Here is a 14800-nt window from a genome sequence, read left to right as displayed (position 1 = left end):
AACAGCAGTTGTTCCCAGTGCAATAAAAACAGGCACGCCGACTAATGGAACCACCCACACACCAAACATGCTTTATATCACACACACACACACACACACACCCGCCGTGTGTGAGGCCCACTCGTTGCTCGTTAGCTGCTGCTACATCGTGTGTGACTCAGTCTGCTGGAGACTCTTCACCTATAACCAACTCTGCTGATTGCAGTTTGACTTTCTCTCCCCTCCCTCCCCCCCCCCGTCTTTAATCAGCATGTAAACAAGCACAAGGTCATTTTCTTTCTTAAACGAAACGGGGGAGATAAGAGGAGCGTGGCAGTTAATCCTTTGGACGCGCTGATGGAAGAGTTTGTCCCGGTGACGCTCGCCCTTAATTATGCAAGAATGGATCTCCTCTCTCTCTCTCTCTCTCGTAGTGACTCATCAGTTCATCGCCTTCCTCTTTCTTCCTTGTTCTTTCTTTCTTTCTTTCTCCCCCTCCCCCTCCTACCTGTTGCCGCTGTTCATCTTAATTTCATAATAATTATTTAAATAGGTTAAATTAAATATTGTACGGCCTTCTTTTTATATCCTTTGTTTATTTATTTTTCTTATTGGTTTTATTTTGTTTTCTTTTACAGTGTGTTGTACTTGTGGCCTGTTATTATATATTATATATACAAATAGTGTTAGTTGACTTCTGTAACTGCACTTTGTGACACTTTGTCTGTGATAAGTGCTAAAAATAAATGTACTTAATTTAATTTAATTAAAAATATATACTTACAACTAACCAATAGAATGACTGAGAGTCGAGACCCGTTGTAGAACGTCCATCGGGGTCATCCAGCCTTTAACCTTTTAGCTTTAGGATTTGAGCTTTTCTTTGGCCACCTCTCCGTCCAATGGGAGTCGAATCAAAGAGCCAATCAGGGACGAGAGTGTAATCCTCTCTCACTGCCCATGGGGCGAGACACACGTGTTGAACGCTCCGCATGGAACGGATCTCATTTAGGAGGAAACGTCACGAACGTCTTCATGAAGCCACCTCCTGGTGAGCGGAGGAGGAATGGACCCCCCCCCCCCCCCGCAGCCTCTGGACAGCTCCATCTGTTCCTGCCCATTTGTCCGGTGCCGCCGGGCTCCCATCTGTATGGGCTGCTTGAAGGCTCTCTCACTATCCCCCCCCCCCCCCCGCCCACATGGACCAGTGAAGAACAGCCAGGTGTTCCACGATGTTCAGCCAGGTTTAACATTTCAAGTTCTCCAAGGTTGGAAAATCCCATCAGATGGAACTACATTTTTAAAAGAATTGCACAATATCCCGGTCCACCGGGAGACGCCGAATGCATCCCCGGATTGTGTGTTGTTGTTGTTGTGTATTTTATTCAGTCAATCGTTGCAATACAATACAATATTATTCTATTTATTCTACAAAACAGAAAGACTGAAAAGGTAGAAGGAAAAATTCTTATATATATATATATATATAAGCATTTTATATATATATATATCAACCCCGCCCCCCCCCCCCCCCGGCGTACATCAAATTAAGGAACACAACCTGGGCTACAGGTATCAGAGATCCATTTCAACACAACTCAAACACCAACTGAAATAATAATTCAAATATCATAATCCTAATTTTGTCAAGAGTCGGCCACTCAAAGTTTCCGGACCTAGCGACACGTAGCTCGGTGCTATCGCATTTCGGGGACTTGGGGCTAAAGGGTTAATTTGATGTACAGCATCAATATTTGTGCTGATGTTGATTAAAATGTTCTAGAATTTGGTCTGAAAGGGTTAATAACAACACAAATGAATGAAAAAGAAGCTTGCTTTGTATTCAGACACGCTAAATTATGATTTTTTTTTAAAACAGAACTTGCTTATTGCTCATCCTCACTGTGAGTCCCCGACGAACACGTCTGTTCCAGAGACCCGGATGCTTCGGGCCTCGCCGGTGACACATAACACCGGTGTTGCGCAACATTCCCCATGACCCATTTCTGGTGTGTCAGCCTCTGAAGCCAAAACCCCCCAAGAAACCTTTTTGACTCCGTTTGGTGGAAGCTGACGTCTCTGAGCTTTCCCTTTCAAACGCGAAGCGGAACACTTCAGAAAGTCGGAGTCGGTAAAGTTCTTCTTCACCGTTGCCGCTCGGCTGCTTCGTCATCACCCCAGAAAACAAAGGACTACCCCCCCCCCGCCCCCCTTCACAGAAAGCTCTCCGTGAAATGAAGCGTATGAGGATGAAACTCAGCGCGACACACAGAGGAAGTGTGGAGAGGAAGAAGAAGAAGAAGAAGGGTGGGGCAATGCAAGTGGTTAAAAAGGATGATTAGGTATGGAGAAGGCGTGGGGGGGGGGGGGGGGGAGTAAATGAGAGACAAAGAGAAGAGGGGTCTCTTCTCTCCCAAGAAACATTTTAATTGGCTTTTTGGGCTTCAGTAGCGCCCAATTAGCATCTTCGTTACACGAGACCACGGCGGAGCTAATTGGCCCTGTGAGGAAGAGGAGGAGTGGCCCTGTGAGGAAGAGGAGGAGTGGCCCTGTGAGGAAGAGGAGGCGTGGCCCTGTGAGGAAGAGGAGGAGTGGCCCTGTGAGGAAGAAGAGGAGTGGCCCTGTGAGGAAGAGGCGGCGTTCATTTGAAGGTTCCCGGCTACAATGGCTTCTTGTTGGGAGGCTGCTGTTTATTAAAAAACATGTTGGTGCTTTAACAGCAAATATAATTCTTACTTTCTCTGTTTTTATTTAGTGGATCCTGAATGCTCCTTTGGCCACGGGACCCGAGGTTTGAGTTATTCTGTCATGGGATTTTGCCTGTTTAGCTGCCCCTATTCTGCCTGTATTTCTTCCTCTTTTTTGCCTGTTTTGCTTCCTTTTTTGCCTGATTAGCTGCCCCTAATTTGCCTCTTTAGTTGCCCCTATTCTGCCTGTTTTGCTTCTGTGTTCCCTGGTTTGCCGGTCGTAAATAAGTTCTGCATGTTTTGGCTTTTAATTGTTATTTTTTAGATTATTTTCCTGTTTCCCGTCATAAACTTCTGGTCAAACCTCAGAAACACACCTGTGCCCTGAACGCGTCTCAGACTGTATTTTGGGGTTGTCAACGTGTATCTCTTGGGGTGTGAGTCCCCAGGTGACGTGAGAGGGGTCCTCCATCGACCGGACCGACGGAGGCGGCGGGGACGCCGGCGAGAGCTCGCCACGCTCTTTACACGCAACTCATCATGCGGCGTGAACGCCGCTCGCCTCGGGTCCTCCCGGCGGCGAGGCGAGCGGCGTGCGTACGCAGCACGAGGAGTTAAAGGAATTAAGATTCACAGCCAATCAGGAGACGGGGAACGAGCGGTGAGGCGGATGTAGACACGCCTCCTCCGTCAGTCTCCTCCGTCAGGGGAACCGTCAGAAACACGGCGGGGCGAAGGTCAAAGGTCAAAGGTGATCAGAGGAGAGAGGCGTGTCGACATGGCGACGGCGAGGAGGAGAGCCATTTTATTATTATTTTGTTTTTCAGGTGTTTCATCTCGTGAGAGAGACGGCGTCACATGACGCAGCATCTGAGGAGCATCTGAGGAGCATCCGGTCACCACGGCAACGAAGCTCGTCCAGAAGCATCACTTCTCTCTTTCCCCTCCAACTCTTCATTCTCACACACACACACACACACACACACACCTACACACACACACACACGCACATCTTCATTAGCCCTCAGCATGCAGCCGGCGCTCGGTCCGAGATTGCAGCCCCCCCCCCCCCCCCCCGCTGTGACATGTGCCGGGGAAACGTTTACACCCCTCCCCCCCTCTCTCTCCCCCCCCCCCCCCCAGGACACGCCATTAACCTCGTTATGGACAGAATGCAAACAAGAAGCTCGATAACGAGAGACGGGAGCATCCTTACGAAGCTGCGGGGGGGAGGGGGGGGGGGACCCTCTTCTCGGGACTCTACCTGTGTGCACGGCGCTCAGGTGAAGTGACCGTGACACGGAGTGAAGTGGAAGCTGCTGATGAACCCGGCGGCGAGGACGACGTGAGTAGCCCCGAACCAATCAGAGCCGCCGGTCGTCTCAGACGGATCTCCTGAGGCTCTGATTAAAAACAAACCTCAACCTGGGAGGGGGTCGCGGTTCATGGTGAAAGGAAAGGTGTGTGTGTGTGTGTGTGTGTGTGTGTGTGTGTGTGTGTGTCTGTGTGCACAGCAGCAGCTCATGCTGATCCCAGATTGAGGGTCTCCTCCTGGGTGAGCTTAAGAGCCCCGCACCACGACCACCGGGTAGAGGCTCTATACCTGTGTTGTTTGAAGAGGCCATTATTTTAATTGAGAAAAAATAAGTCCCCCCCCCCCTCCCATCGCCCGCGCCAACGGCATCCCGATAGAAGAAAAGGAAGAACAAAAATAATATACAGTTTTTTTTTTTTTAGAACAAAAGACACCAGATGGTGATATAGATGATAAAAAAAAAATGTAAAAAAAAGATTGTTTATACTTACTGTTTGATTACATGTGATAATGAGAGTTGAATTCCTCGAGGCAATTAGTGTCTGCGGCGGCGGCCATATTGTGAGAGGACAGGGGAAGGACGGCGCCTCCAACAGGTGATTAGTGCGGGAGACACTGCAAGGTGAGCGAGGCCACTCACACTCTTTAAGTGTCTGAGCGCGAGCGCGGGTGTGTGCATGTGTGTGTGTGTGTGTGTGCGTGTGTGTGTGTGTAGGTGAGAGACACAGAAAGACGGTCTGACAGCAAGAAAAAGAGGCTGAGGAAGAAGGATTGACTCTTTCCATCTGTTTCCATGTCCTTGTGTGTGTGTCCCTGTGTGTGTGTGTGTGTGTGTGTGTGTGTGTGTGTGTGTGTGTGTGTGTGTGATATAACCCCTATGTTAATGGAGGCTTCCCATGCCAGGCTGGGGCGGCCCCCAGGGGCCCCAGCCTGTGACAGAGGGCGGATCAGGGCCACTTACCCCGGGCAGAGTCTTCTGTTCATGGAGGGCGCTCTGGGCCTTCAGGGCGGACTCTCGGGCGCAGTAAGTTAGAAAGGCACATCCTGGAGAGGGAGAGGGGGGGGGGAGGAGGGAAGAGAGGGGGAGGGGAGAAAGAAAGGAGGGAGGGGAGAGAGATTGCTTTAATACACAGACAACCACCATTCCTGACATGAAGAACACCTGTTCAGTCTGAAGTTAGATTTTTGTCTTTATTCCACAAACAAAAAATTAAGTTTTGAGAGCAAATTTCTCGTTTTTTGTAAGTAAATAATTTTTTTGTTTTGCTCATGAAACCAGGAAACTGCCGCCCCCCTCACCGTGACCTCCCACCAATAGAAACTCCTCCTCTAATCCCCGCCCACTTAGTTCATCAGCAACACTACATTTACGCATAATCAAGAAGTTTGTGGAATAAAGACACAAACTGTCACGACTTGGCGGGGAGCCACGGGAAGGACTCAGTAGCAGACCGTAGAGACGAGGTCGTCAGATTGGAGGAAAACAAAGTTCTTTACTGGCAAACATTTAGAGACGAACCGACACAGACAAGAGGTCGACACAGACTAAATACACAGGGGAACGAGGCACAGGTGGGAACAACGAGGGCGGGGTCTGCAATCACACAGGAGGGCGGCACACAAGGGGGAGGAGTCTGAAACGAGAGACCAGGTGAGTGACAGACAACACCACAGAACCAGACAGTGAACACAGAACCAGAGGGTCTGGCTGTGAAGCTGCGTTCACACCAAAAGCGAATCCCATGAAAAGTCAACGTACAGACGCGTGTGGCTGCGATAGACGGGATATTTTGGCGCGGCTGTGTCCAGACGCCGTCGAGGTAGCTCCGCGGAGATTGTGCGCTCTTTTAGTTTTTGTGTTTTTTTTAAATATTTTCTTTGCCACAAACACATCGGCACTAACAGCATACGACCGCAGCACACTTTTGGACATAAACTTTTGCGCAAAACAAGGGGTTTTGTCCACTTTTTCCATCGATCCAGCGTGGCCGGCGGAGATCGTACGAGCGAACCACAACAACAACAGTGGAGCCGCTACTACGGGGAGACGACGAAAACATCGAGGGAAACGGAGCGGAATTCGGAACAGACTGAGAGTTCAAGCCCACCGCCCACCTCTGCCCAGCATCCTTCTTGCTAACGTCCAGTCTCTGGAAAATAAGCTGGATGATGTTAGGGCAAGGATCAGATTCCAACGGGACATGAGGGACTGTAATATCTTTTGTCTGACGGAAACATGGCTGACCCGCTGGTGCGGATCGAGTCATATGCCCAACCGAGTCCTTCTCTGTTTTCCGTGCAGACAGAACGGAAGAGTCTGGTAAATCTAAGGGTGGAGGGGTTTGCTTCATGACTAACAACAAGTGGTGCGACCCCAAGGACATTAAGACTCTTTCTCGTTCCTGCTCGCCGAACCTGGAACATCTGACGATCTCATGCCGTCCATTCTACCTTCCCCGGGAGTTCAGCTCGGTCATCACCACAGCCGTCTACATTCCACCACAAGCGGACACCGACGTAGCACTATCGGACCTACATGATGTGTTAGGTCCGATAAGTCATGTGCAGTCTGATTTTCCCAGCTGCTCCTGAACGCATCATCTCACTCTTCCGGTAAGCTTTGGTTGCCAGCTCAACAGCGAGCATGACTTCTTCTTCTCTCCCTCCCGCTCCCTCTTGCTCAGTGTGTCTCATGTATAGTTATCCCCCTGCCTCCCTTAATGATAACGATACATGCAACAAGTGTAGTTTATTTGCTAGGTTGGAGGCAGGTCTAAGTGGGTTAGATGCACGGCTCCGCGCTATCGAAGCTCAGACAGCTATGCTAGTTAGCCCGCCCTCTCCCGTAGTCGGCGCGGAGCTACAGTCAGCTGTTAGCTGTGCCCGCGGTAACCGTGCAGCCGGATGGTTGGGTAACTGTTCGCAGGAGTCGTAAGTCTACACAGAAGCCCGCTGTGCACCAACCACTTCACGTTTCGAACCAGTTTTCCTGCTCAGCGACACACCCGCTGAGGAACACACCCTGGTTATCGGGAGCTCTATAGTCAGGAACGTGAAAATAGCGAAGCCACGGACCAGAGTCGTGTGCCTCCGGGGCCAGAGCGGGCGACGTGGAGTCTTGTTTGAAGCTGCTGGCTAAGGATAAGCGGAGATACAGTCAGATTGTAATACACGCCGGTGGTAATGACGCCGAGCCCGCCGCTCGGAACTCACTAAAATTAATGTGGAATCGGTGTGTGCTTATGCCAAGACGTTGTCGGACACCGTAATTTTCTCTGGCCCTCTCCCAAATTTGCAGACAGACGAATTGTATAGCCGAATGTCGTCTTTCAACCGCTGGCTGTCGGTGGTGCCCAGCGAATAATGTGGGCTACGTAGACAACTGGAAGACTTTCTGGGAAAACCTGATCTGATGAGGAGAGACGGCATTCATCCCACGTTGGACGGAGCGTCTCATTTCTGCGAATATGACCAAGTTGATCACCGGACTTAATCTATGACAACCCAGGGTTCAGATCAGGAACCGGGAGCAGAGTTGTAGTTTAACACCCTTCTCTGCTCTTCCATTCAAGCAGTTACCCACCCTTGACTTTAGAGTAGAGACTGTGTCTGTCCCACGGCCACTTCAATTAAATAAATCAAAAGTAAGCAGAAGAGGAGTCGTACACAATAACCTTATACAAGTTAACACAATTATTTCAGCAGTGCAACAAAATAGGTCTATTAAATGTGGTCTCCTAAATATTCGATCTCTGTCATCTAAAGCTGTGTTACTGAATGATTTAATATCAGATAATCACATTGATTTATGTTGCCTAACTGAAACCTGGCTGAGCCATGAAGAATATGTCTGCCTGAATGAATCGACTCCTCCAAGTCATATTAATACTCACATTCCTCGAGGCACCGGTCGAGGAGGTGGAGTAGCAGCCATCTTTGAATCGAGCCTATTAATTAATCCTCAACCAAAATTACACTACACCTCATTTGAAAGCCTTGTTCTTAGTCTTTCACATCCAACCTGGAAAACACTACAGCCAATTCGATTTGTGATTCTGTACCGCCACCAGGTCCATATTCAGAGTTTATATCTGAATTCTCAGAATTTATATCAAGTTTGGTTCTTAAAACCGATAAAGTTATTATTGTTGGAGATTTTAATATCCATGTGGATGTTGATAATGATTGCCTTAGTGCTGCATTCATCTCCTTGTTGGACTCGATTGGCTTCTGTCAGAGTACAGAAACCCACTCACAGCTTTGGCCACACGCTTGATCTTGTTCTTACTTATGGCGTTGACATTGAGCATTTGAACGTCTTCCCACAGAATCCTCTTCTGTCAGACCACAACCTCATAACTTTTGAATTTATACTACCGGAGTGTACTCCGTTAGTCAAAAGTTTTTACACTAGATGTCTAACTGATAGTGCTGTAGCTAAATTTAAAGCGATTCCTTCTGTATTTGATTCGATACCACGTCTCAATATAACAGAGGACTCCTGGTCTAACTTTAGTCCGTCCCAGATTGATCATCTTGTTGACAGTGCCATAGGCTCTCTGAGAATGACACTGGACTCGATAGCCCTCTGAAGAAGAAGACAGTGAGGAAGAGGAGGTTTGCTCCTGGTATAACCCTCAGACCCGCAAACTGAAGCAAACGTCACGAAAGCTTGAACGCATATGGCGTTCAACTAATCTCGAAGAATCCCGCTTAGTTTGGCGAGATAGTCTTAAAACATATAAGAAGGCCCTCCGTAATGCCAGAGCAGCCTATTACTCATCAATAATAGAAAAAATAAAACAACCCCAGGTTTCTCTTCAGCACTGTAGCCAGGCTGACAGAGAGTCACAGCTCTGTGGAGCCGAGCATTCCTATAAACCTTAGTGGTAATGACTTTATGAACTTCTTTAATGAAAAGATTTTAACTATTAGGGACAAGATTAATAATCTCTTGCCCATAACCAGTGCCAATCTGTCCTCAAGTGGAATGGCCTTGGAAACCGCTGTATGCCCTGGTGTATATGTGAGGATTTTCTCCTATCAACCGTGACCAATTATTTTCAACGGTTTCTACTTGAACACGCCTACCTGTCTCTTGGACCCCATCCCGACGAGGCTGCTTAAAGACGTTTTGCCTTTAATTGGCGGCTCTCTATTAGATATTATCAATGTGTCTCTGCTAACAGGCCACGTACCACACTCCTTCAAGGTGGCTGTTATTAAACCTCTCCTGAAGAAGCCCACTCTGGATCCAGAGGTATTGGCTAACTACAGACCGATCTCTAACCTCCCTTCCTCTCCAAGATCCTTGAGAAAGTGGTCGCAAATCAGTTGTGCGACTTTCTACATCATAATAGTTTATTTGAGAAATTTCAATCAGGATTTAGAAAACACCACAGCACCGAGACGGCACTGGTGAAAATTACAAATGACCTCTTAATGGCAGCAGATAAAGGACTCCTCTCTGTCCTGGTCTTGTTAGACCTTAGTGCTGCATTCGACACCATTGACCATGACATCCTGTTACAGAGACTGGAGCAGTCGATTGGCATTTCAGGCACGGCACTAATTTGGTTTAAATCCTATTTATCAGATCGATCTCAGTTTGTATTTGTAAACGATGACGCCTCGATAACCACCAACGTTAATCACGGAGTTCCACAAGGTTCTGTGCTTGGACCAATTTTATTTACCTTATACATGCTTCCTTTGGGCAATATTATCAGGAAACACTCCATAAACTTTCATTGTTATGCAGATGACACTCAACTATATTTATCGATAAAACCAGAGGAGAGCAACCAACTCTGTAAAATTCAAGCATGTCTTAAAGACATAAAACATGGATGACCTGCAACTTCTTGATGTTAAACTCAGACAAAACCAAGTAATTTTAATCGGCCCTGAGCACCTCAGAGATCAATTATCTGGTGATGTGGATTCTGTAGACGGCATTGCCCTGGCATCCAACACCACTGTAAAGAATCTTGGCGTTATCTTTGATCGGGACTTGTCCTTTAACTCCCACGTAAAGCAAATCTCAAGGACTGCATTCTTTCAACTACGTAATATTTCAAAGATCAGGCACATCTTGTCTCAAAAGATGCAGAAAAATTGGTTCAGCGTTCGTTACTTGAGACTGGATTACTGCAACTCCTTATTAGCAGGCTGCCCCAATAAATCTCTTAGGTCCCTCCAGTTGATCCAGAATGCTGCAGCTCGTGTTCTCACTCAAACTAAGAAAGAGATCACATCACTCCTGCACTAGCTGCTCTGCACTGGCTCCCAGTAAAATCAAGAATCACTTTTAAAATTCTTCTCTTAACCTACAAAGCCTTGATTGGTGATGCTCCATCATATCTTAAGGAGCTTGTCGTACCATATTGCCCCACTAGAGAGCTACGCTCACTAAATGCGGGACTACTTGTAGTTCCTAGAGTCTTAAAAAGTAGAATGGGAGCCAGAGCCTTTAGTTATCAAGCTCCTCATTATGGAACCAGCTTCCAATTTCAGTCCGGGAGGCAGACACAGTCACCTCGTTTAAGAGTAGACTTAAGACCTTCCTCTTTGACAGAGCTTATAGTTAGGGCTGAATCAGGTTTGCCCTGGTCCAGCCCCTTGATATGCTGCTATAGGCTTATAGCTGCGGGGACGTTTTAGGATGCACTGAGTACCTATCTCCTCTTTTTCTCTCCTTAAGGATGAATTTTCATCTCTCAATCACACGTTACTAACTCTGCTTTCTCCCCGGAAGTCCTTTTGACTTTACGTCTCATGGGGTCATCGGACCCTATGAGACCGCATAGATCCTATCTGCCTGATGGATCGTCTGGGTCGTGGAATTCCTGCTCATGACTACGCCACTGTCCTGTTGAGACTCCGCCCTCCTCCTCCCCACCGCCATCTGCCTGATGGATCGTGGAGGTCTCCATCGTGGAATATGCCTACTATGAACTATTCATACACTCTGTCATATTCATTGAATGTATTTTAACTCTAAATCTGTCCTTCTGTACACATTACATCTATTGCATCTGTCCATCCTAGGAGAGGGATCCTCCTCTGTTGCTCTCCTCCAGGTTTCTTCCCTTTTTTTCCCCCTGAAGGGTTATTTGGGAGTTTTTCCTGGTCCGATGTGAGGTTTTGGGGCAGGGATGTCTATGTGTACAGATTGTAAAGCACTCCGAGACAAATTTGTAATTTGTGAAATTGGGCTATACAAATAAACTGAATTGAATTGAATTATGTCGGCATCAGAACAAGTATCCCGACGCGGCTGTGGTGGTGGCTGGGGACTTTAATAGGGCAAACCTAAAAAAAGTCATGCCGAACTTTCACCAGCACATTACGTGTGCTACCAGAGGGGAAAGAACGTTGGACCACTGCTATACGCCATTCAAGAGAGGCTACAAGGCTGTCTCTCTCCCTCCGTTCGGCAAATCGGACCATGCCGCCATTTTCTTGCTTCCGGAGTACCGGAAAAGATCGCGGAAGCGGTAGTGACGAGGAACGAAGCGGTGGTCTGACCAATCAGAGGCTGAGCTACAGGACGCTCTGCGTGTCGCCGACTGGGACATGATCCAATCCAGTTCCAGTGACGTCAGCGAGTTTGCGGAAGTAGCAATGAGCCTCATAGCAACGCTAGCGGACACCATCGTCCCCACGGTAAAAGTTAGGGTCTTTCCTAACCAAAAGCCGTGGGTTGATAGATCCATCCGTGAAGCTGTGAACGCCCGTACTGCTGCCTATAACTCCGGTCTTGTATCCGGCAACATGGACGAGTACAAGGCAGCGGTCTATGGACTGAGGAGGCGGTGAAGAAGGCCAAGAGGAGGTACCGAGACAGAGTGGAATCACAGATGGAGCAGCGCGACACCAGGCGCCTATGGCAGGGGCTACGGACTATCACAGACTACCAGAGCAGACCCCGCGCAATGGTGAGTGCCGACGCATCCCTAGCGGACGACCTGAACTCATTTTATGCACGGTTTGAGGCTAGCAACAACAGCGCTAGCTCGCCGGCTAACAACAACACCGTTAGCGTAGCCGAGATGAGTTCTACCGCTGGGGATGAACACACACTCTCTGTGACCGAGCACAGTGTGAGGAGGGCTCTGTTGAGGGTGAACACCAGGAAAGCTGCAGGTCCAGATGGCATATCTGGGCGAGTACTGAAGACCTGTGCTAACCAGCTAGCTCCAGTGTTCACCACAATATTCAACCTCTTCCTGGCTGAGTCCGTGGTCCCCGCCTGCTTCAAGAGATCCACTATTGTCCCTGTGCCCAAGAATGCTTCTCCAGCATGTATGAATGACTACCGACCGGTGGCCCTCACCTCGGTGGTCATGAAATGCTTTGAGAGGCTGATAAAGGACTACATCTGCGCCTTCCTCCCTTCCTCCATGGACCCGCTGCAGTTTGCTTATCGCCCAAACAGATCCACGGATGATGCTGTCTCCCAGGTACTGCACACCACACTCTCTCATCTGGACAGCCAGAGAGGGGGCTATGTGAGACTGCTGTTCATTGATTATAGTTCAGCTTTCAACACCATAGTCCCCTCCAGACTGGCCGGCAAGCTGATTGAGCTGGGACTGAACACCCCTGTGTGCTTGGATCCTGGACTTCCTGACCGCCAGGCCACAGGTGGTCAGGGTGGGCAGACACACCTCAAACCCCTCACCCTGAACACAGGATCCCCCAGGGTTGCGTCCTCAGCCCCTACTGTACTCCCTGTACACACATGACTGTGTGGCCAGGTTCAACTCCAATACCATCATCAAGTTTGCGGATGACACAGTGGTGGTGGGCCTGATCTCCGACAACGACGAGAAGGCCTACCTGGAGGAAGTTGCTGATCTGTCACTCTGGTGCCAGGACAACAGCCTCATCATGAATGTCACCAAAACTAAGGAGCTGATTGTGGACTTTAGGAGGGTACAACAACAGAGGACGTACTCACCACTGGGGATTAACGGGACTACTGTGGAGAGGGTGAGCGGTATAAATACCTGGGAGTCCACATCACCGAGGATCTGACATGGTCAACGAACACAGACACTCTGGTGAGAAAGGCAAGGCAGCGCCTCTACCACCTCAGGCAGCTGAGGAAATTTAAAGTTTCCCAGAGGATCCTTCAGTCCTTCTACTCTGGAGCTGTAGAGAGCGTCCTGACAGGAAGCATCACAGCCTGGTTTGGCAACTGCTCCGCTCAGGACAGGAAGGCTCTGCAGAGAGTAGTGCGTTGGCTGAACGCACTATTGGAACTACACTCCCACCCTGCAGGACTTGTACACCAGGAGGTGCAGAACCAGAGCCGGCAGGATCATGAAGGATCCTCACCACCCCAACAACAGACTGTTTCAGCTGCTGCGGTCAGGCAGGCGCCTCCGTAGTCACGCTGCAAGAACAGAGAGACTGAGACGGAGTTTCTTTCCTCAGGCCATCAGGACTGTGAACTCCGACCTCACCAGGACCCCCACATAGACCCACACAACTGCCCCTCTTAGGCACACACACACACACACACACACACTTACTGTAAATATTGTGTTGTTTTTTATTGTAAATAGTGTGTACTTGTTGCCCTTGCACATTCCTGCTGAGCATTGCCACTTTCATTTCACTGCACACCCTGTGTGTGTATGTGACAAATAAAACATCTTGAATCTTGAATCTTGAATTTTCCTGGGCGGCGCATTTGGGGCGACGCGATGTGGCCGACGCGTTTCCAATTTTCGCCCCGAGTTGAAATATTTCAACTTTGAGGCGTCATCTCGCAACTCGGGCCAATCGGCTCTTGAGTTCTCTCTCAAAGCTGGAAGCGGAAGTCTTTCAGACGTAACAGTGACTTCATCGGTGAAAGTGACCGAGCTGAGTGAGCCTACTGGTGATGTCATGAATATATATATATATAAAGATATATATATATATATGATATAATGTCATATATATATATATATCAGGGTTTTTCCTGGGTCAAAATGGGTCTTCGGTGCTCCCAAAAAAATTGTTTTTTCTAATTACGGTCTATATTACCATGTCACCGGAATTAGCAGACATCTATGTATTTCTTTTTCTTTTTTTCACATAAATAATGGAGGCAATGCTTGAGGAAATCATTTTGCTTCAACTTTAGATTAAAATAGATCGGCTAATAGATTGACAATTAGAGATGCACCGATCAGGTTTTTTGGTGCCGATCACTGATCACTGAAATCAGTATCTGCCGATCCGATAATACCGATCACCGATCACGGTGTCGATTGAAGCATTCTATTTATTGTGTAGCATTATTTCCTAGGACTATGAGGAAATACATATATAAAGCAACTCAAACATTAAAGAAATTACAGATTTATTTAAACATTTAGGACTTTTACTTTGAAAAATGTCCTAATTGATACATTAAAATTGTTTGATTGCTATGTAGGGGATTTCAGATATGTATGGAACACATCTGCATTATTCATTTCCTGGAACTCTTGGGGAAATCTATAAACAGGACTTTTCTTAACATACAAAAGTCTGACTTATTTTTATAAACTCTTCCTTGGTACAGTAAAATAACTTTTTAAGGCGGGGTGTGCAATCGACACCACCGAGGCGCCGTTATGTTTTAATGTTAGCATAATTTAAGCTAAATCTCAGAAACGATCTCTAAAGATACAAAATCAGTTCATTGTTTACTTTTATATGTTAGTGTATGATTTGTCGACATCTTATTTTGAAAAACGGATGTTGTTTCACGTGGTTCTTTCCGCTAACTTTGCAAAACCGGATGTTTTCACGTAAATCCTTCAGCTAACCCAAAACC

General features: G+C 47.7%; 1 protein-coding gene across 1 annotated transcript in view; it reads right to left on the bottom strand.

The window, feature by feature from the left end:
• The window catches only part of celf6 (CUGBP Elav-like family member 6), a 218465-nt gene that overhangs the window by 190533 nt on the left and 13132 nt on the right, over positions 1-14800 (bottom strand). Inside the window, exon 2 of the mRNA XM_056412358.1 lies at positions 4943-5025. Coding sequence (XP_056268333.1) covers positions 4943-5025 — 83 coding nt within the window. The remainder of the gene's footprint in view (positions 1-4942; positions 5026-14800) is intronic.

This window comes from Pseudoliparis swirei, chromosome 4, assembly GCF_029220125.1.
Source record: "Pseudoliparis swirei isolate HS2019 ecotype Mariana Trench chromosome 4, NWPU_hadal_v1, whole genome shotgun sequence".
Taxonomy (NCBI): Eukaryota; Metazoa; Chordata; class Actinopteri; order Perciformes; family Liparidae; genus Pseudoliparis; species Pseudoliparis swirei.
The sequence above is the reverse complement of the archived record's forward strand: the minus strand, read 5'-3'. Positions and strand labels throughout refer to the sequence as shown.